The sequence below is a fragment of the Brachyistius frenatus genome, unplaced genomic scaffold (assembly GCF_029030835.1).
Source record: "Brachyistius frenatus isolate BFR_SWC_R1_liver_20210118 unplaced genomic scaffold, ASM2903083v1 Contig_29, whole genome shotgun sequence".
In the NCBI taxonomy this organism is placed as follows: domain Eukaryota; kingdom Metazoa; phylum Chordata; class Actinopteri; family Embiotocidae; genus Brachyistius; species Brachyistius frenatus.
Window position 1 is genome coordinate 4,034,360 of NW_027210628.1, and position 22,237 is coordinate 4,056,596.

The 22,237-nt window shown below is 43.0% G+C and overlaps 1 protein-coding gene across 1 annotated transcript in view; it reads right to left on the reverse strand.

Annotated features, from left to right (window-relative positions):
- Positions 1–18,190, reverse strand: part of nhsa (Nance-Horan syndrome a (congenital cataracts and dental anomalies)) — a 58,846-nt gene extending 40,656 nt beyond the window's left edge. Inside the window, exon 1 of the mRNA XM_069699283.1 lies at positions 17,755–18,190. Coding sequence (XP_069555384.1) covers positions 17,755–18,034 — 280 coding nt within the window. The 5' untranslated portion in view covers positions 18,035–18,190. The remainder of the gene's footprint in view (positions 1–17,754) is intronic.
- Between the last annotated feature and the right edge of the window lie 4,047 nt (positions 18,191–22,237).

Here is a 22,237-nt window from a genome sequence, read left to right on the forward strand (position 1 = left end):
CTCCCTTCGCCCCGAGGGCTCTGGGAATGTGAGGACTGCCGGGTTAGTCTCCCTTTTTTCTCCGTCTCCTCCACAGTCTGATGTTCTGGGCCTGTGCCGATGACCGTGACCAACACAAGCCATACGGTGTGACAATGTAGGACTATGCACGACAACAAAAACAACTTTGCACCGATGGGAAAGGAAAGAAATCCCACAGCAACCCAAAAAACTAACAGACCTCAAACTACTTATTTGGATGAAACACACAGATTCATAAAAGACAGATTAAGTAAAACATCATAATCCAGGGGATCAGGGGAATATGCAAATTGATCCCAGTGACTCATCTCTTATTGAACAGCTCCACTACCTAAAAAAATAGATTTTTAAATGAGGCATCACACCTTCCAGACACTAGACCATTCTTATATTTTCAAAGTTATATGTGAAATTCCACCGACTGACCTCTTATTGACATCTTATCATAAAATTTCTGTCCAGTCTGAAGGGCAGCTGAAAAGCTTCTTTGTCTCAGTGATGAGCACCCCTCCCACAGACATCCCTTCATGTCAACATAAGCAACATGATTACCACACCAGGCTCTGACAATTCACACTGTCACCACTAGGAAATTAAATCCATGAAAACACCTCAGCTAATGCAACATTAATAACTGTGTAAATCATGCTCACTTTACTCCACTTACACGGCTATCGGCAGACGTCTGCAAATGTGATTCAATAAGGGGAAACAAAATTCATTTTGACTGCATGAATCATGCAGGAGCTGCCAAACAGTCCAATTTGTATGAGAGTTTTAAAAAAAGGGTGTATTTCTCCACATTGTGATGCAGCAAATGAGGCCATAAAACCTCCATTAGGATGCTGGGAGAAATTGACCTTCAATACATCTTGACAGGGGTGATAATTAATGGACCCAAACAGTCCAAGCTTCCAAATTTTACAGCAACAAGTGAGTTTATTACTGCCATGGCAACAGTCATACCAAGCCGTGGCGCCTCCACTCTGCTCAGACCTGCTCTGCTTTCAAATTTATGAATATGTAAAACTGGTGAACGAAGTAGAAATACTCCACAAACATGTGCAGAGACAAGCTTCTGTCTTCCTGTAGTGAATGACTCACTACAGGGAGGTGGCTGTTTTTTGTGGACTTATTCAAAACCAGTAACCAATAAATCCACCAACAGACTTGGGCTGTTTTTGTTCTGCAGTTGTTTTTAATGGGATCAGTGTTGTTTCAACTGTAAACTAGAGATCAACTGGATCAAATGGAACAAGCTCAACCAGCTTGGGTTTGCTCTGACAAAAAGTTTTGGCGGGAGTCAAAGCTAATTCTTATGAAGCAAATAACCATAATCTGCAAACAACAACTGAGCGGCTGATGTGCACGAGTCAGCTGCAAAGTCCTCCAGGGTGAAAAATAACCAACAGACTGTGAATGACAGACAGTATGAAAACACAGATTGCATGCCTAACACTCTGCCTGGCCACACTCAAACAGACAGATGGCTTTGTTGATGCCACTTCTTATGCTTTTGCATATTTCCACTCACACCTCAATCTCAATTTCCCCTTGAATCCCTGTTGATTTTGCTGCCTCTTCTCTAAAGCTGCTGAAAGAAGATGACACCTGGTCCGAATTAAATTGCATTAAAATACCACAACTGTGTATATTTTCACAATGGGCAGCCACAGTGGGACTCAAACCCCTGACCCAGGGTCAGTGCCATCGCCAGTCAGCAACAAAGGCTTGCGTTGAGCATATACATTTCACAGATGGAGAACGAGGCTGCAGCTGTCCAGCACCTTTCAAACAAGAAGCTCGACATAGTTCTGACTTTTTTTGGCAAGACTGGCTGCACATGACATCACTGGAAAGTAATGCACTCCTGTGTGCTGCTATTAGAAATACATTGTTGTTTGAAAAGAGAGGTGTGATGCCTCAGGTGTGTATCATAATAGAGGCAGTTAGCGGCGACAAAGGATGAATGACGGACTGAACCTCGAGTTATCTCTGAAATGTTAATGGCTCTTAAAGTCTGAATCATGTTAAGAGTGCTCTTTCATTGTCACAACTGAACTGTGTGAAATTTGACTTGGCTTTGCATGTGGTGCAATATGATATGATCAAAAGGCATTGAAAACTTCAGTCAAGCATTTACGCTACCTGGCAACATCTTGAAAAAATTATATAACTGAATGTATTTTACAGTTTAACCCTCATTGGTTGTTATTATAAAGATCTTGTTCTGTGCACAAAAACAGATTAGAAATGACAATGAAATGAAACAGGGCTCTCTCTCTCTCTCTCTCTCTCTCTCTCTCTCTCTCTCTCTATATATATATATATATATATATATATATATATATATATGCGTGTGTGTTTGCTGTATGTGTGTATGAGTGTATGAACAACTGTTTTTTGAAAAGGCTGCTGACTGATACGGTGAACCAAGGTGTGATTCCCCAATATATATATATACATATATAGACAGTAGTAGAAACACTTGTTTCAATTTGGGGAATCACACCTTGGTTCACCTATATATACATATACACATATATAATATCTATAGTGCATCGACAGTTATCGCCAAGATTTGGATTCAAAAGTCACCTGACACACTTTCTGGGAGTGCTTCAACTCCCTCAGATGAAGTCATAAATTACAAGGTGTTTCACGGATGAGGAGGGCTAGAACAGAAATAATAAATCACTCAGAGATACTTCAGCTTTGGATTCTTCCCAACATCTCAGATTTCTGAAGTATTCTCGTGGCTGAGGTCATGAAAACAAAATCTGTGGGAAGAGGAACCAGTCGAGTGATTGTTGTGCAATAACTCAGGATTCAACGCCGTGCCAAAACACACATTCAAAAACACTATCTGTGGTCCATGATCACATTAATGAAGAGATGAATTCATGCATAAATATTTTTTTCTTTGCTATCTCAATAAATAACCAAATCTAAAGCCAGCATGTCAAGATATTCATAAAAGAGGCAGCCAAGAGTCTGCTACTTTAAACTCTCACTCGCTGGCCAACACTTCCTTAATAAGATCAGGATCAGTGCGTCCTGAACTAGTAGACCCCGAAGGACTGAGAACAGGGGGTGAGGTTGAATCCTGCCTGTTATGAGGTGGTGGTTGAACAGGCCCAAATGCACACACACAGCAGAGGACTTGATGTAACACAGGTTTATTTTACACACAGAACAGGAGAATAGTCCATGGGATATGCGCGAGTACAGAGGCAAGTCCAGAATGGCTGTAAGTCAACAACAGTCACTACGGGGCAGGAACTCTGGCAGAATCCAGAGGCGGAGAAGGTCCCTGAAACTTGTGCAGGCCGGTGAGAGTGTCCCCGTAATAGGTAGCTGAGGTAGGCGGGTCCAAGCCGGCTAGTGAGCGCTTTCCCTCGCTCCACACCGGGCGCCGTGGGTTCGGGCGGAACCTTCAGCGGCGGCAGGCAGGCAGGTGGTCTCCGAGGACCGATGCAGGACATCAGCCGGGTTGACTGTGTGGCTTCCCGTGGACCGACACAGGATTGCTAAGACACGTCAAGTGGTGATCTCTGTGGAACGACATGGGACAGCAGGTATGTACCACAGGGTAGCAGACAGGCACACTGGTAGGACAGGAGAGACGACGGACTGACGCAGGCGGAGTGCAGGACCGGGGTTGATATACTGTCTGGTGGTTATTACTGGAATGAGAACCAGCTGTGCCAGCTGAATGAGGTGTGGTAGTGGGAGGTGACTGGAGGTGGGCAGTGGAATGAATCCCCACCCTCCAGACACAGACCAAAACATAGAACACCTGACAGACAAATAAACAAACACGGGAGAAGACAGCAAACATGAGGAGAAGGGTGATCGGGGGAAACAGGGAACGACAAACAGGGACAGGAGGAGATCCTGACACTGCCTGTTATATACATGTGCACAGATGTCATAAACGGGAATCTGGCAAGAAACCCTGAGGCAGCAAGAAAATGTGGAGTGTTTAAAAAAAATTAAAAGAAAAAGCAAGGATATTAACAAGTTTAAAGAGTCTCTATACCCCCTAAACTGAGTGTCATGACACAAGCATCCCACCAAGTAAGACTGAAATTGGTGTGCATGTGTCACTTAAAGAGCATTCCCAGTTAGTTCACCCACATAAACTCAGGTTAAAGTAAAGCTTCCCCTGCCAATACACCACTGTATCATCTTCACTCTCCCTCATTTGCCAGTGTAGCATGTTTCGCTCTGGCAGCCGTACAGGTCGAGCACACAGATCATTCTTTGGCGGAGCACCAACATTAACAACAATCAAGAAACACGGTACACCAAATAGGGTGTGGGAATGTGCTTCGTAGAGCGCGGACGTGAGCATCACTTGATACAATGGCAAAATTGAAAGAGGAGTTTTTCTTGACCTCCACTTTGCAGGTTTGGCCTCTGTAAATGATTACAGTTTTTTTCAAGCCCAGCATTCAACAAAGAGCCACCATAAAAAGACAGAGACAACAAAAGGCAGCAGAAGTGCCATTGAGAGACAACTGGCCTGAAAAGAGGAGACTAAACTCACCATCTCAGCCTCCTAAATGTGAGATTATTTGTGTTCCGTGAATACATCTCAGTCCCCTCAGTGACTGTGTGTATGATAATTCCTTGATGTGAAAAAAAAACCCAGTGGTGTGACTCAAAGATCAGGGCAGCGAGCCCCTCCCTGTGTCCTGCAGTCCTCAGACTGTGTTTAAACCGAGAGATCAGACACCCGTAATCTCCATTGTCCCGTCCTGGGTAGACGACAGGGTCCTACCATGGCCCACTTTAACAAGCAGAGCCATCTGCAGAGTCACAGATGGCCCTGGCAGTGTCTTACAGGTTCCCACATTCAGATAGAGGGTTAACCTGATATGAGCTGGTTTACTGAAATGAAAAATCACACACAGAGAGAGCGAGAGCAAAGAGAAACAGAAATTGTTGTTGCTTTTGGTAAATCGTTGTAATCTGCCTGGGTATGCAGTTTGGGTATTTATTATGTTTTTAAGCCCAGAATAACACTGCAGCTATTTTTCACACCGTTTCTGCTCCTTCATCGCAGCTCTGGGTCAACTACCTGGATCTCCTGAAACATGCAACATATGCTTTTGATTACAAAGTGTTATTCTGTTAGAGAGAAGCCGTCTTTGATCCACCTAAAGCACTCCCTTTTTAGCTCCACCTCTGAAAACACACATTCAAAGTGGAGCTCCCCCACCTGAGAGTCTGACTAACAAGAAAGTTTGGTGGTTAAAGAAGGAATCAACAGCTTTATGACAGCACTGAATAGACATAATCAAGGTGATAAATGAGGCATTTCTGTTAAAGGCTGGTGCCACTGTGGCATTTAGTTTGAGAGTGAACAAACAGCAGGGAAATAAAACGAACAAGGGCACACTTTAAGGACACATGCAGTGAAAGAATTCAAATCAATGGTCATCAATGTGTCCTGCCAAATGGATTCGACTGGGACATTTCTTCTCTTAGACAAAGTGTTGCCAAGGTAACGGTCCAGACACCAACTGAACGAAGAGACTTCCTACTGACAGCCTCATTCAAACAAGCCCTGTGACCCAGAGCTCTGCTCCTGATTGGCTGTTTGATGATGAAGCTGCCAGGCGTCATCCCAGCATGGGAGCCGTGACCTTGACCTCACATTAAGGTGAAGACGGGAGGCTGGGAGACCGCGAGCTCTGATGGGCGAGTGTGCTCCAGCTTTGTGTCCCTGAATGGAGAGGTAATGAGTCACACAAAACTTCCCAGCAGCCGGCCAGCTGGCATGCAGCTCGCCTGCACAAAGAGATCTGCAAGGGAAGGCCGGCCTGTTTCAGCGTGGCAGACATTCAGGGCCTGCTTTCCATTTCATTTGCACGAGTGCTTTTATGTCTGTATCAGTCTGACATGTTTCTGTGTGTGTTTATCTTTTCTTGGGGGATCAACTAACACGCCTCCACTTTGCTCCCGTGTACTGGCTGGTGGTGCCTCTGGGGAGAGGGTCCGCAGTTTTTTGTGCAATCAATTTACACGTCAACATATTGTTTTGAACTATTGATTTTGTCAGGAGAACTTTCACACAGAATGCAAATATGATGCAGCAAAAAAGTGACCTATTCTTTTGGAAGGAGGTCGATTTTTCTGAGCACCGGCATCGCGAGTAAAGGAATCAACCAATCACATTGTCTGGAAGTGGATCGGACGTAGCATCGCAATTAAAATGTTGATTGTTTGTGTCTCTAGCCACCTTGTGTTTGTTTGCAAAAATGACAAAGACAGGGTGTGGAGTAGCAGTGCCAAAAACAACTATTCTATAAGAATAATAAATAGTTTATGTAGTTTAGTTTTGGGTGTAGTACAGTTGGTAAGTTGGTAAGCAGGCAACAGAGTCACAGCAGGTTTGGGTAACGTACCATAACCTCGTCTTCTTTTGTCAAGTGAAGAAGAGATGGACAATACTGTCATCACTGGATGATGTTGAACTGAGCTCACACAAATCGTTTCAATCTTTTTTTTGAGGATCTTTTGCAAATTTGCATCACTGAGCGTAAAAATATCTGTTAATATTTAATGTAGTATTTTGTGCTGTTTATTCCTCTCGTCCCCAGTGTGTAAACAGTTCTAAATACAGATGTCACTGCATGCAAAATACATTGATGATCCTTGATGGGAATCGAATGATCAGGCTGCATTTGGACATAGTCGGAGACTCCTTTGACCACATATGTAGCATAGTTTGAATGCAAATGTATTCCAGGCTGCTTTGATAGAAACAATAGTCAGACCTGTAGTGTGCAGTTAGCAGGACAAACCTCTCAAACACAGATGGATGTGTTTAATCTGCTGATTCCAAGATTCAGAAAAGGTTTTGAAACCTGAGACAAAGTACCACAACAAGTCTTATGACTGAGAGCAAATGTAGACATCTTTATCAAGCTGCAGTTTCCCACAGATACACTGATAGTTACCATGACGGTCGTCTAATTTTGGCCATTTGACTACTTGATCTAATTTTTTGTGACATTGAAAGTCCTCTCTCAGATTGACGATGTTTAAACCTCAGCAGTGCGTTCGGTGAGGAGTCAGGATTTGCCACTTGTAATTTTTATTATAAGATGTATAAAATGGATCTTGTAAAACAAACAAACTTCACGCTGTAGGGAACTATTTGAAGATGCTTGGCCGAGCAACAATGTTAGGGAGTTGGAAAGCAAATGCATTTCACAAAGTATCTCAGTTTCCCACACAGTAAAAGGAAAATATTACACACACCCTGAAACACACAAACAAACCCTGACGTCTGGTTACGGTTTAGCAGTATTCCTGCTGGAGGCAACATGAAAAAGAAAGTCCGTTCTAATGAAAGACACCCAACCACGGCGCCGCGAGCTTTGGGCTGACGGCCAAAAGATGAGGCTTTTTAGCCGGTAGCTACACACCTTTAGGTACTTTCCTCCCACACACCATGTCCAGCTATCATTTCAGATACAGTCTGAAGGAGGGGATACGCTCCTCAGATAAAGTGATGGGAACAAGCCACAGCAGGCTGACCCTCCATTAGTCCTGTGATGCAATAGTGGTCAACAGCGTCCACATTTCCCATAAATGACTCACCATAAAAAGTTATTTCAAGAAACTGTTTCTCCAGGGTCTTCAGTCAAAACCACAACTGTGATGACTGAAACTGTAAATCAGGTTTCAGCCAAATGTTTTCCATTTACTTTCATATACTTGTTTAACAAAAGTCAACTGAATTATTCAAAATAAAAACGAGGGTTGTGTTTCATATGAAAACAAGCCTGAACTCTTTGCCAGCTGTAACGACCTCTGGCATCACTATCATACACCTTGCACAGCGGCATCAAAGGAGTATTCAAATCCAGCCTCCCGTCTGAAGTCACCTTTGTTCTTTTTGGCTGCTCTCAGACTTTGGTATTCCCTATAGATAACCGCTTTTCATTGTTGATCACAGCATTCATACTTGCCCAAATAACTGAGGCAGAAAAAGCTTTCCAGGCAATTTTCTTCCCATTTCATACTAGAGATGCAGATTCTATTCATCACGCTGCTTTGAAGGACTGTTCAGTGTGATCTGTTTGTCCACAGTGTACACAGCAAATTACATCAATTAAAGCATGCTAGTATTATCGAGTGTCATTTAGAGTGGAAAACCAGAGGACAATTTTATTTATCTAATATTGTAAAACTAAAAATGAAGCATTAACTCTTACAGTAATGAATGGAGCCAGATGTTGAGTGTTTGTCAGCAGACTGAGCAAATCAAATCAAAAGCCCCTAAAGCAGCTATGATGGAGGATATAAAACTGGGTTTGTTCCAAATGTCATCTCACTTTTTTCATATTTCCTCCTCCTTCTCCAAAAGCAGCAGAGTACTCAACACATGGGTCTTACTGTGTCCCTCAACTTGACTATTGTACTATTTCTTGGCTTCTCAATTGTACAGTAAAGATGGCTGCAGTTTGTAATGGTAGAAGGACACTGCTGTCTAACTGTGAAACAGCTCCAGACAGTTCTGCAGAAGCATAATGCCACGGTATGTTAAAATCTAAACACATGAAGTAAGAGGATTTAACTATTTCTGCACCTTCATTGTGGACAGGCAACAATATGGTGTCTCATTCAGTGCTCGGGTGTCAGAGGAAGTTCCCTCTGAGTCTGAATTCCCTGGTAAGCACTAAGGGTGCAACCTTTAGATTAGTAACTGAATCCTCTTACAGGGTGAGAATCAATTTCCTTGTGGGATAGATTGAGGGTACTCTAGAATTTCCCATTTTCTCATAATTAAATACCTAGCGGTAAAAACTGTGACCAGCAGACTGGAAATTTGGTCACAATGAAACTGAAAGGAATTATTGAGAAATCCAATGAATCCTGTTTCTCTTTCAGGCCAAGCCAAAGGCCATTTGATTACTCATTTGACTGAAATTCTGCAAACCCAGAGAACAGTGAGCCAAAAGCTTGTTTTACAAATTCAGCACTCTCATTTACAAATTAGTAACTGAGGAGTGGTTTATATGTATTTATAGTTCTGAGTACTGTATCAAATATTAAACCAAATAGATTTACTGTGACTACAAAGCATCAGTTCTCATGGTTGACTGGTGGTCAGTAAATGTTTAATTCAGAGTACTGCGAGCAGAAAAGCAGAACATAATGGAGAGCAGGTCATCCATTTTATGGCAAGGCACTTTTTTGCTGCTATAGCAGGATGGTCTCTCCCCAGTGGGGCTGCTGGGAGCAGGACTGGCTGAATCTCAAAATAAGAAACTGGGATAGTGAGATGAGTGAGAGCGATAGCGAGAGACCCAGAAGCTCAGAGGGAGCTCGCAGTCAGAAGAGAAGAACAAAGTATAAAAAAATGCCTGAGGGAGCGGCCAGGCACAGAAATTACTGGCAAGAATAAAAGATGAATCCGGATGGCGAGGAAATGTCCCAGAGGAGGAGGGTATAAAGGAGGGAGGAAGAAAAGCCAAAGGAGGGTGAACTTGCGTGTGCTTCAGCGCACGATGAGCCGGATGGCGAATAATCGTCCTATCACGCTCACCTGTCCACCAAAGCTTGTGAGGAGGCCTGAGGTCATTCCCAGGGACACAGCTACTCTTATCGAAGACCCTAAAGAATATAAATCTAGTGACTGGTAAATGTCTATTTCTGCCCTCTATACTTTTTTTTAAAGGTCTCATATAGCACAAATTCAGATTTCTGTTTCTTTTTTGATTACAAAGCAGGTAGGTCAAGGTGCTATACAAATATTATTACTATACTTTTAAAGTGACCAAACATTTGGTCCATGGGTTCTGCACACTGCTACAATTCAGCAACTGTGCCGTTTGGAAGTTTGTGATGTCACAAAATCACGCTCATGTCATATGTTTGCCCTTGGCACAGCTCACTGTCCAACTTTTTATGTTAAAGAAAACATAGCTCCGCAACAGAAAGCAAGCTACATGACCAAAGAAAACTTGTGGTTGGCCTGGGAATGTGTCAGAGACAGCCAATCAGAACAGAGGGTCGTTGATATCAATGCTCACAAAACAGCCTTTTTGTTGGTAGAGCTCCACAGAGATGCTTAAGAAAGAAGCTGTAAGACTATATTGAGATGGTTTTTGGTACTTAAAACTACAAAAATATCTTCTTGTAGATATCAAAACTGCAAATAACCTTTAGGAACTGTTCCTCAGAAAACAAAAGTAAAAAAAAAAAAGAAGTTCATCGTTGAAAGGGACAAAGTGCTGAAGTGACAAAAAGCAAAGCACCAAAATGTCTGTATCCAGGTCAGTGATACTCGTTCACAGAAGCTCCACCATCCTGTTGCAGGATACTTTCTACCACTTACACTAAAAGTGTGACAAAAGAAGGCCCACAGGAGGATACAAACACAGCAGGGAGCAGATAAGACTTTAAAAAGCGAGTCTGGCCTCAAATGACAGACGTCGTACGAGGAAAGCAGAGGAAGGTTTTCAAGATCAGGGAACCATTTGTTAAGAACAAGACAGAATTTTTCAAATGTGGGCTGCTCTAGTGGTAGTGCAGTTTGTGGTTCTTGTTGAACACAATTACAGTCCAGTCACTTTGTATGAGACATCAAAATCTATTAAACCTTTACATAATGCCTGTAACCACACTGATAATTCAGCTAACGTTAGCTCCATAAACTGGCTGCTACTGCGGTCTCCATCTGATGTTTCAATGGTTTTTGCTGACTTGTTATACAACAAACAACTTGTAAACAGGGTCTTAAATGAGGACACCACACAGCATCAGCTGCAAACAGAGGCCTATATTTCAACAGCATCCTGAACTTGCTTCCACACCGTGGGGAAATACTTCAAATGAGATGCTCAATCCTAAACAGGGCTTTTCCACTGTAAACTGTAACCTAACAAACGGGTGTAGTTACTAAATTATGTGCTCCTTGGATTTGTAGGCATTGCTTGTCAGGGTGGCTGGACATGCTTTTGGTTCTAAAAGAAAATACTGTATATCACCCTAAAAACTTCTGTAATACTGAGTATTATACTCCTCTTTTATACTTCTTCAATATGTGGAAAAATCCAAAGCTTGACAGGCCTGCTGGGCCAGAATATGGTTGCTAAATTATGATTTAGTGGGGATTAGTGAATTCAAGCTGGAAAAGAAACCCTCAACACCAGACTGTAAAGACTAATCAAGCAGATAAAACGGTCTTAGCCTAAAGCGATTTACACACACCCTCATATTCAACAGGTGCCCTTTATTTTTGAATCACTCAGGTGATGGTAAGATGATTGATGAAACGGCTCTTTCAACTTTAAAGACTCAACCTGGCTGAGCCGCGTGCTCGTATACAGACAGGATGTGAGGGGATTTCACATTCCTGTCAAATCCCAGTCTAAACACCTGCGTGGCAAGGACTGCATTCACATGTGTTCGCTTCATATTAAAACGTCAGGTCAGTTTTAACTCATCTTCTCCCTGATCCAGTCTGTTCAGACTTTATCGCATGAGAATATCTTTTTAAAATGTCCCTCATGACATTTATAGGTACAGACACAGATTAGTTACACTCTGTAACTGACTGCAGCACGGGACTATCTATTCGTAAAATAAGTCTTTCATAGTGTGGGAGGATTAACTTAATATAAAGCTCTTTTTTTATTTTTTTATAGATGTGACTCACCATCGGCGTCTCAGATCCTTTATCTCTTGTTTTCTACTAATCTCTGTCACCAGATAGTGAGCTAGTTATTCACGTGGACTACAAACAGGAGAGTTCATGGGAACTTAACTTTTTATCTTCTCTTTCTGCAAAGATCCAGAGATGCGTCTTACAAGTAAATCCATTGCATAATATTTAAATCTGTCTTTGTGACGATGGTGGTCTGGGAGGAAGGAGCGTGGAGGAGCATATGATATCATTTAGAGACAGTCTGAGTGAGGAGAGGAAACCAACACAGGTGGCGTGAAGCGCTTCTGGCTACCGGCAGCGAGACAAAGACCAGCCGACAATGGTTTTATGGGCCTGTGGCCTGTCAATATTTCTCCAGGTTGCCACGGAAAAGAATGTGCTGAGGTGCTGTAAACCGTATGCTGCAGTAAAGTTAGTTCAACCTGAAGTCAGACATGTATTTATTTGATCTTTGGAGAAAATGTTGTAGTTTCAGCTGCAGTACAAAATAACAGTAACAGCTCAGGAAAAACCCTGCTTTACACAGAAGAAACATTCATTTACAGGTTCTTTAGGTCATGATGATAATAATAAAAAGTTAATTTTAGTGCAGCTTGAAGGGCGATTTAAATCTGAGTCGACTTACAGAAACTGGAGAACAAAAAAAGTATCCAAAAGTAGCCACGCAGCTGTTCGCTGCTCAGTTTGTCACCAGCCATGAGTGACAACCTGGACCAAACACGTTGTTTACTTTACTGAGTTGACAGTTAAATCAGACCTGGGCCTGGACTGGGTTTTTGCCGGCCTGCTGACCTGTGGCTATTCAATATCATGTCAAACGTTAAATCCTCTCTAATTAGCCGGTCAAGTCTTTAGAGGGTGCGTGATAAGCAAATGGAGGCGGCTGTGTTTGCTCTTTTGTGTTTTGATAGGGTGTGTAAGGGGGGGTTGTGGGGTCAGCAGGCTTGTAAGGTCAGGGGGTAGATGACTTTACCCGCCCTACTTCAGGACAGGCTTAAATTGTGCCTTAGCCCCGCACCACTCAGAGCTCCATAAAGAGTAATGACTGCTGGGCAATGCTATTTAATAAGAGAGCATGTGTGTGGGAGAGACACTGACACACCTCGTGGCAGGGAGATATCTTATCATGGCCCTCGATTTCTGCAAAAGCAAAAACAATCACCTCTTGGCAACAACAAACTGGAGCTTAACTTCCTCTGGAGAAAAATGCCGTTACAAAAACAGTTCTGTTTCACACGCATACGTTCCCATAGAGAGGCCCTCAACACAAATGTTAGCCTATACACCTGAAAATATACAGAGGACCAGCAGCGGGATTTTAGGTGAGTGTGTAGACTGGCTCAGTAGCACTTGCTCTCGTGGAGGGTCCCACCACAGGAATGTAAAGTGTAATAATTCACACATTTCCCTCAAGCGAAGCAATGAAAAAACCTTCACCTTCATTTTAACAAAACATCTCCTTTCATAAACAAACTCTGCCTCCGGTTTCTCCCCCATCTCGCCTAATGACACCGGCTCCACAGGCCAATTTAGGGGAGCATGTGTGGGGTGCAAGGTCCCAGAAGTGCAAGCAAGCATTGTGGTTTCCTGGTCACTGGCTTTTAGGAATGCTTGACTTGACAGAACGGTTCAGAAGAAACCACTTCAATTGTAGGCCGGGCGATCCACCGGGGGGCCGAGGTGCTGAAACGTACACATGGTTAATGAAAGAACGGGAAACTTTCAGTTCAGTTTTCAATGTCAAGTAGTTTACAACGTAGAACACTGAACGAAGCCACCGGTTCGTTCATAATTTGATACTTTTTTTTATACTCTGGTCCAAAAAATGCAAAGTCAGAGTGCTGAATAAAAGCAATGAGAAAGAAATGAAATGACATTAGCTAAACAACAAGGCTGCCTGGGCTTTCTCAGTGTCTGTCTCAGAGGAGGAAAGAGGGGGTTGGTGCAGGAATGAGAGAGCAAAGTCTTTGAAATCTGCTCTATAATTAGCAGAGGTACTATATCAATGGCAGGTTGTCTGGACCTGCAGAAATATGCTTGTGGCTCTGATAATGAAAGAGAAAAAGAAAGGTGGAGGCTCTTCATCCAAGATGCGCTGATGTATTTCATTTCCTTGTGTGTATTTAAAGTCTGTGTTCCTGTCTGTTCCACCTCATGTATTTAAATCAGCAGCTTGATAATAAAAATGGAATCACACGACAGAACGCTGCTAATAAAATCTGATTTCGCTCACTGACCAAACTGCATTATCTGAAGCTCTGCTGCCGATTCCAACATCGACAGACGTTGACCTCGGATGGAGTGTGCATTTACTCGTCAATGCAGCCTCACTTAGTGCATCAAATGGCCAGACTGGGTCAATGAAATGCAGAGGGGAAGGACTGTCAGCGGGCTAATGTGGCTCCCTGGTCTAAGCTGCAACAGTGCTATTGCCATCCACAGAAACTCACAGAGTTGCGTGAAGACTGGAGTGACATCAAGAGACAGGAGGGATGGAAACTGCAGAACATAAATACTCTACATGGGGCTTGGGCTTTCGTCTCGGGTTGTTTAAGCACCCGGAAATACAGCGCAGAGGAAAGCCTAAAGCATCTCAATGCACGGTCGTGAAGAGTTGTAACTGCTGCAGGCCGTGTCTTGATGTTACATAACACGCAGTGTGTGTCAAGCAAAGTCTGACCTGATTTCTTTTAGTTCAAATAGTATGGATGACAGTTACAAATGTAAGTAATATCAGTGCGACTGAATCAGTCGGCTGGTTGATTATTTTAATCAAATCCTCAGCGTAGGATAGAATTGTGAATGCTGCGCACTTGCTGGCTGGAGTTATTTCTTCAAACGGCATTATAAATTGAACGTGCTTACCTAAAAGTTAAGATATTCATCCTGGCTGTTCATTTTCGAAAAAAAATTCTCTTTAAATTCTTTATTTTTATTGCACATTATCATATTGATTGTGCACAGGTGTCAAATAAAAGCAGACCTTTTTTGCCACTGTTCTGTTGTTGAAAGCATTTCATCAGCGTTTCACGTATTTACTGAGCGTTTCTGGAGTAATACTACAACCGATAACACATCTTATCACTTTTAACAAAAGTCACAAGATCATTATGTAAGAGTATGCACATAGTTTGCAACACTAACGCATTACAGATTAGTCAGGTCTTGGTCTCGGATCTATACTAAGCAGGACAAGCAGGACACAGTGCCGTCCTGTTTGCTGCTTAGTTTTACTCAGTTCTGCTCTGTGGAGCCGCGGGACTACTGTTTTCCTCTATTTGGTAATGGGAAGCAGTCTCTAGCGCGGTCTGTACGAGGAATGTGGTAAACTTCCAGCCATGTGCTCTCAGACCAGAAAAGCCAGAGGGCCACTTGCTGCCACAAGTATGACGGCTCCCCCTGCAACACGGAGCCAGTGTAACTTAAAACCCAGCGAAGTGCTCCGACATGGGACTGCACTGCAGGGCCCGGGCCGCCTGAGGAGCTCTGATGCTCGTCCAATGCAGACATTGATGGGGTGTCACTGGAGAGCTGTCCAAACACAGGGCTGAGGGATATATGCCAGGCACGGCGCCTGGTGTGTTTGTGTGTGTTTAAGAGTGTGTGTGAGAGACGGAGGATAAGCGAGAGAACAGAAAGAGAGAGTGTCTCGGCATGGAAGTGAATCATTAGATTGACAAAAAGAAACCATCTTTTCTGCTTTATATGACTCTTGTACATCTTGTTGAATTGGATTCTCTTATATAAATAGTTGTGTGACTCAAACAGCATCACTGCAGTGTCTATATATGGACTTCCCAGAGCACAAAGCACACCTCTTATATTGTACTATTGGTGTTGCTGATAAAGAATAAAAGGTTCAACATGAGATGAATCAGAAGTGAAAGAGAAGACACTTTGCACTTTGAGCGAACAAAGTCTCTTGACCCAAATGTGTCATTATCTCACCCCGCATTTAAAAACACACCAGTATGCAAATATTACCACAGAGGGCACTACAATGTTAAACACCAACTCAGACCATGTTTATCTAATGTACTAAACTCCTTGTACCCACCAGGGTATTAAGATGAGACCGCACGTGTGTCTTCTTTTCAATAAGTCAACATCTGATTCTGCATAATTCTGTATGGTGAATGAATCTGCAGCTGTATCCTCAGGACAGGTCACAGCCACATCATAAAGGCCCACCACCACCTACTGGCCTCTCCGTGCCTTCAACTGCTCCATTTACACCAATTGTCATTCAGATGAGGGAGGCTACTGTTGTTTAAGGCCACCCCTGACACCATGAATATGAAAAGCACAACTAAGAGTAATTAAGCTTTTTTTCATGCAAAAGAAGTTATGTAGAAACACTTGCACGCAAGATCTCCTGTACAACATGTGGCATGAAGGCATTTGATATCACTTTATGCAGTGAAATAATCATGAATGAAAAGTTAAAACATTTCTATTTAATGTTGCTCCATTGTGGCGAAGTCCATTCAACAGGACAGGACTTAGCTGTGAGTAGTTAATTCAAAAGTGTTGCTTTGATTGTAACAACACTACATGTCTAAAATCCGCAGAGAGACCGGTTGCACCGGGAGAGTTGGTGGATCAGTGGGGCGCAACAGTAAGCTACCGTCGCCTACACTCATCCGTTAACCAGGTGCACTTGTCTTTATCACCAAACAGCAAATTTAGCTGCCTTTGATTTGCAGCTTCAAGATAAACCAGGACCAAGAGACACATCAATAATATGCAGAGTATTCAGACTGCATTTAACTCAATATTCTGCATAACAGAAAAACAAACCAGCAAGTCTGCTTCAAACAACCGCTACGGGCATTTGCTGTTTAAAAAAAAGATATCTCTGCAGACATCTCACAGTTTACACTGAGCTTAAAAGGGGTCTTTTTTTGGGAGGAGGTGGTCGGTGGGAGGCATGGGGTGAAGGGGTGGGGGGTGGCAGGCAGCTATCCATCCCGCACATAAATACCTTCAGGCAAAATAACCCATTCCCAGACCACAGGAAGCAGGGTCTGGGGAACATGCAAGGACTTGCTGAACCTAAACTAAAGCGGGGTAAATCCACTGGGGTATGTCCAAGCTGCAGAAACTGGTCCTGGGATGGATCACTCTGGGAGGTGGGGGGAGAGGGACACAGGTTTCCTAAGTGTTTACTGGAGAGTGGACTTAGACACACACACTAATGTCAAGCCCCCCCACCCATCTCCAGTCACTCAGGGAGGTGGAGGTGATGGGGGGGGGGGGGGGCACAGATTAAAGGGGCCAGGAGATGGCCTCATGCTGTGTTATCAGGGTAATGGATTCTTACTGGTGGCCACAGCGAGGTTCAACACATGAAGGAGGACGAGCCTCAACATCATGTCGAACTTTTAAGCGCTTCACGGACGCTCAGAGGTCAACTGAGCGAGCACAGAGACACTCTCTGGACTCTCTGGAGTCTCTGGAGTCTCCGCACGCAAAAGAAAATGCTTCGACTACAATTAAGAGGGAGAAACGTGCGTAAGCAACAAAGTTACCTGTAACTTAACTGAAGCTACAAAAAAAAAAAAAAAAAAAAAAAAAGCGTTGCGGCTACAAGATCAAGTCTGATGAAGCGTGAGTCGCAGCAACGTAGTAGCCGACGTCGCCCGAGGTCGGGACGGACAGCCGGACTGTCAGACGCCCCTCAGCGTGGGAAGACGCGGCAGCGCACGTCTCCCTGTCGGACTCATTTTCTACCACAACTGCGACGCTCATATTAGCTTGCTATTAAAATTAGCTTCACATTAAAAAAAATAAAAAAAATAAAATAAAATTTGCCGACATGGACTTTACTGCGTCAATGTAGGTAGTTTTTTAAAGCTTGTGTTGCATCATTTCTGTCGCGACCCAACCGGTCCGCTGTTCGTGCTCAACTTTGCTAACTTTTATTCATCTACGTCACCGCTTTGGGAGAATTTGATGCCTCCTCGTGCGGTTTTCTTTCAGAGTCGCGCGCTGGACGCGCGCAGGCAGCAGCTCCGGTATATAAAACAGCCAGTACTCACGCACTGCCTCCTGTTTGGGGTCCAGCTCGGAGCAGGTCTGCTGAAGTTGGTTGATCTTGCTCTGCAGCCCCCTGACCCGCAGGCTGGTGGAGGTGAGGTCGCTCTCCAGCTCCTGGAATATGGAGCAGGCATGTTTGGCCAGGTCCGACAGCTGCCGCAAGGTCCGGGATAGAGCCACATTACTGATGGAGACCAAATCCTCGAAAACTAGACCCCCCTCGTTTGGGATTTGATACCTGCACAGTAACTGGGGTTCTACGACTCTTTTGGCAAATGGCATGTTGTTGTGGACCCGGGAATAAATCCAACAAAAGTCACCCAAGACTGAGCAGAGAGCTGTCGCGTCCCCTCGGCCCCTGATCCAGTTTGTCTGAATTCAGCTGCGGCTGATGCCCCCCATCCTTTCATTTGTTAGAGAGGACTGTTGTGCTCCTCGCTGCTACGCCGGGTCATCTGCTGCCCTAATGCTGCTGTGTTTTTCACTGCTCCAAAGTAGAGGTGGTTTTTAAAAACAGTCTGCTGGAAGACCTGGAGTGGAGCCCCGGGGCTTTGTGGATCAGGACTCCCTTGGTTCACAGTCAACAGAACAACAATAATAATCCTGCAACACTCTTATGGGACACTGCAAACACAGCAGAGCAAAAGCTTTATATGTAAATTAGAGTGACATGACGGAACAATAAGAAACACCATAGAATGTAAAAAGCAGAAAAAGACAGGATTGAGCACGGCCTGTTTAAATCCCTCTGAAATCCCTGTTGGAGTAGCAGTTTACAGCTTTTATTATCAGGAGGAAGACAATGAAAGAATCAAGGGGTCAAAGCCTGATTAATTATTGATTTATGCTCATGAATCATTTTCTCTTTGTCTTGTTAAATATGAGCATGTGGCTTGAGTATCACCATATTATATTTAGTGATATTTTATCTATCTATCTATCTATCTATCTATCTATCTATCTATCTATCTATCTATCTATCTATCTATCTATCTATCTATCTATCTATCTATCTATCTATCTATCTATCTATCTATCTATCTATCTATTTTGAAAAACACTGTATGCATTTTTAATTAATAGTTGAAACTAAAGAGATAATGTATGCAAAGATTCTTGGCAATTCCTTTTGCTTAGCTTGCACAAAAACGATTGCTATGATGGTGGGTGTTACAGGTGCTGTGTGTTAATGCTTATGCAGATCCCTCTGTTCTGATTTGATAAAAAAAAAAAAAGTAACTTTTTAAATTCAGGCATATCATGGTGTGAGCGTTTTCCTAAAATTGTATTTAAAAGCTGCAATCTACTGCAATACATTGAATTGTTTCCCCTGTATCATAATGTGCATTTAACCAAATTCATGCCAATACACAGCCTATGTATGTGTACAGTATAATTCAACATCATTCACCTTTTAATATCCAGAGGAAAATATAGTACTTCTAACTCTACTACATATATTTGACAGCGATAGTTACTTTTAAGATGAAGATTTAAGACTATGGATAATTTAACAAGCTTTTAAAACAGAACATTTGGTGAAAGATGAAACCAGGGGTTTCCAACTTATTTTGTCTTCAGAAAATCAGTGTACTTGGGATCGCATCTCACATGTCTATGAGGTGCAAACAGAGATTTTTCCCTTTAAACTTCTCACATGCATGGTTTCATTTCAAGAAATGTTCAAATGATCAAATATCTCAGAAAAAAAAAATCTAAGTTTGTAGAGAAAAAGGCCAAAAACTGAAAACTGAATTGTGGATCAGAACTTTCTTCTTTCTTCTTTCCTCTCCCAGTAATGGTCGGACAACCCCTCACATTGATCTGTATATAAAACTGGATATGAAGTAGTTCAAACTAGCGCCACCTGCAGCAGCTACAACAGTAACATGCTTTTACTTAAGTAGAATTTTTAACACTGGCGTTTTACTTGTAACGGAGTATTTTGATCTTGCTGTACTTAAGTTAGGGATCTGAACACTTCTTCCAACACTGAAAGTAGCTCAGACAAAAGCTGAGGTCACTCTTCAAAAGCTGCAGGTCAACATGTGGTGTAACGGAGATTTAAGAAGGATCGCGAGATTACAGTCTTTACACCATTACAAATACATACATTTTTGCAGCTTCTAAAGAGCAGTTTATTTGTATGCAAGGATATCCAACAAATACATTTAACATTGATTTGCATTCATTCTTAATGTGCGATAAAACTACAAGAATTCCTCATATAGTTTGTCACATCCCTGCCTAGGTTAATCTCTGCTTTCACCTCTGTGTGTAGACCTGACGGCCCGGGATGAGCTTCATTCACATTTGCTGAATGAGTGTTTAGCTAAATCCCAGCAGCTGACGGGGCCAGAATGGACAGAGGTGACAGTCCCAAAGCTCTTCCTGTGGCCTAACCAATGTCCACACCAGAAGTGCAACCTTTGCAAAGCCCGGCCGGGGACAAAGGAGGGACCAGAGAAGCGGCGTATGTCGTCATCTTTGAGTAATGGTGCTGCGACAAAAGGGCTAACTTAAACAGACAAAAGCTGGTAATCTTTGTTGTGAGAGGAGTCAGCTTTAACTTGGAGCCACCAGGGATGATATGGATAGTTTATTTACGCCGTACTTAGAAAAACTGCTCTTCATGTCCTCACCAGCTTGCTTCAGTAGATTACATTTGGGTTGCTTCATTGGGTTGTTACATTTTAGTTTTGACGACATGACTTGATGTGGAGGTCTTCGGGCCCAGTTCTGTCACTGAGGATTTGTGTCTGGGAGCGCTAATTATCAGTGTCTCCAGCTACGCAGATCATTAATACAACATAATAATAAGTCAGTCACTGACTAAGTGGGAGATGGCTGGATGGCAATTATATCAAACAGGCACTTGGAGACAACACATGGCTGACACATATAGTTTCCTCATCACGTGCAGCTGTCATCTTGAAATGCAAACCAAACACTTTTAAGTGGTATTTATAGTTCAGTGAGAATGCCTCCCTGTTAAACCATCTGATCTCATGAACACACACACACACACACACACTCCTCTCATGATGTATAAGATAAAATAAAACCGACAGCACGGGAGGAGACGCTGTTAAATTGATGTGGCAAGTACTGACTCGCAGGACCGTGCCAAATATTGGTTATGGCACGGAGGAATTACAAGGGCCGTAGTTGTCGTCTGGCATCCAGTGTCTGTTTTTCTCAGACTGAACTTATTCATTCCTGCTCATTCATGTTCTCCATGTCAGATGTTGGATCAATGTATTACCTCAGGATGCCTGCACACAGACTCAAACACGTTGTTTTACCTGAAGAATCGGTTTCACTTTGCTCTTTCTAACAAAAAAAAGAAGTCATTCAGTTGTTTTAGGTTCTGTGCTGGGCTCAATTTAGTCTTGCAGGATAGTTAACATCCTAAAAAGTGAGTTATATGCTGCTATCTCCAGGAAAAAAAGAATGTCATTAGTTATGCAGGCATTTACTCATAAATTAACTAAAGTTCAAACGATCAAACAGAATTTCTGCTGCAATAATGGCGCTACATAAAAAGGTCAGAGAATCATCAAAGTCTTCTCGGTTCCTCCTCATGGGGGACTTGAACATTTGTTCCACAAGTGATGGCGAGCATTTCTGTTAAAAGCACCAAAGCCATTTGAATTTCTCCTTTGGAGAACAGGAATGTGTGAAATTTCATGGCAGTAACGGATGAAATATTTCATGTCTGGGTCAAAGTGGTAGACCGAATGACTGCACCCACATTCCAGAGCTGTGTCACTGGTGTGGCTAAAAACACAACATGTAGAAAAATGAATGGGTCGATTAAAAACCCCCAGTGCTTGGTCACGGACCAGAGGAGGTGGTTGCAGGACCTGGGGTGAGTGCAGCACTTGAATCAGAAAGCAACGGGCCCATCACTGTGTGAGGTGCTAAGCGTGACACTGGATATTTTTGGACGGCAGCGGCGGAGGGTCTGGGAATACAGCCATCAGTGGCGATCTGCTCGACCCTTGGTTGTTGTGTCTGTGTCGGAGAAAGCACAGCTGCTTTGTGAGAGCCAGGGGGTTTTGACTGCCGTCTGTTTGATCTCTGTTGCATTTCGTATCCATGATGTGATGATGACTGCTGATACGTCCATTAATGCATGCAAATTTTAGAGGCTTTTCCTATTGTTGCCCGGGCTTGCTAACTCAGTAGTTATTTTTAAATGACTCCTCAAAATATGGGGAACCTTTTATTTATCGTATAAAATCTATAATTTGTTTAGTTTCAATCCTTCTTTTATTACATCCATTCTACATGTTGTCTCTCCTGTAGTTGTGTCTGTTGTTTGTTGCCTATGCAGTTCTCCTCGCTCCAGTAGTTTTGTGGTATCTTTTTCAGGTACACAGTAGAAGCATGTCTATGGTCGGTGGTTACTGGCCCAACCAACCTACCCCATGTTTACCGTTTGCTGTCTTTCTATACTGGTCTTTTCTCTCGCTGCTCTCC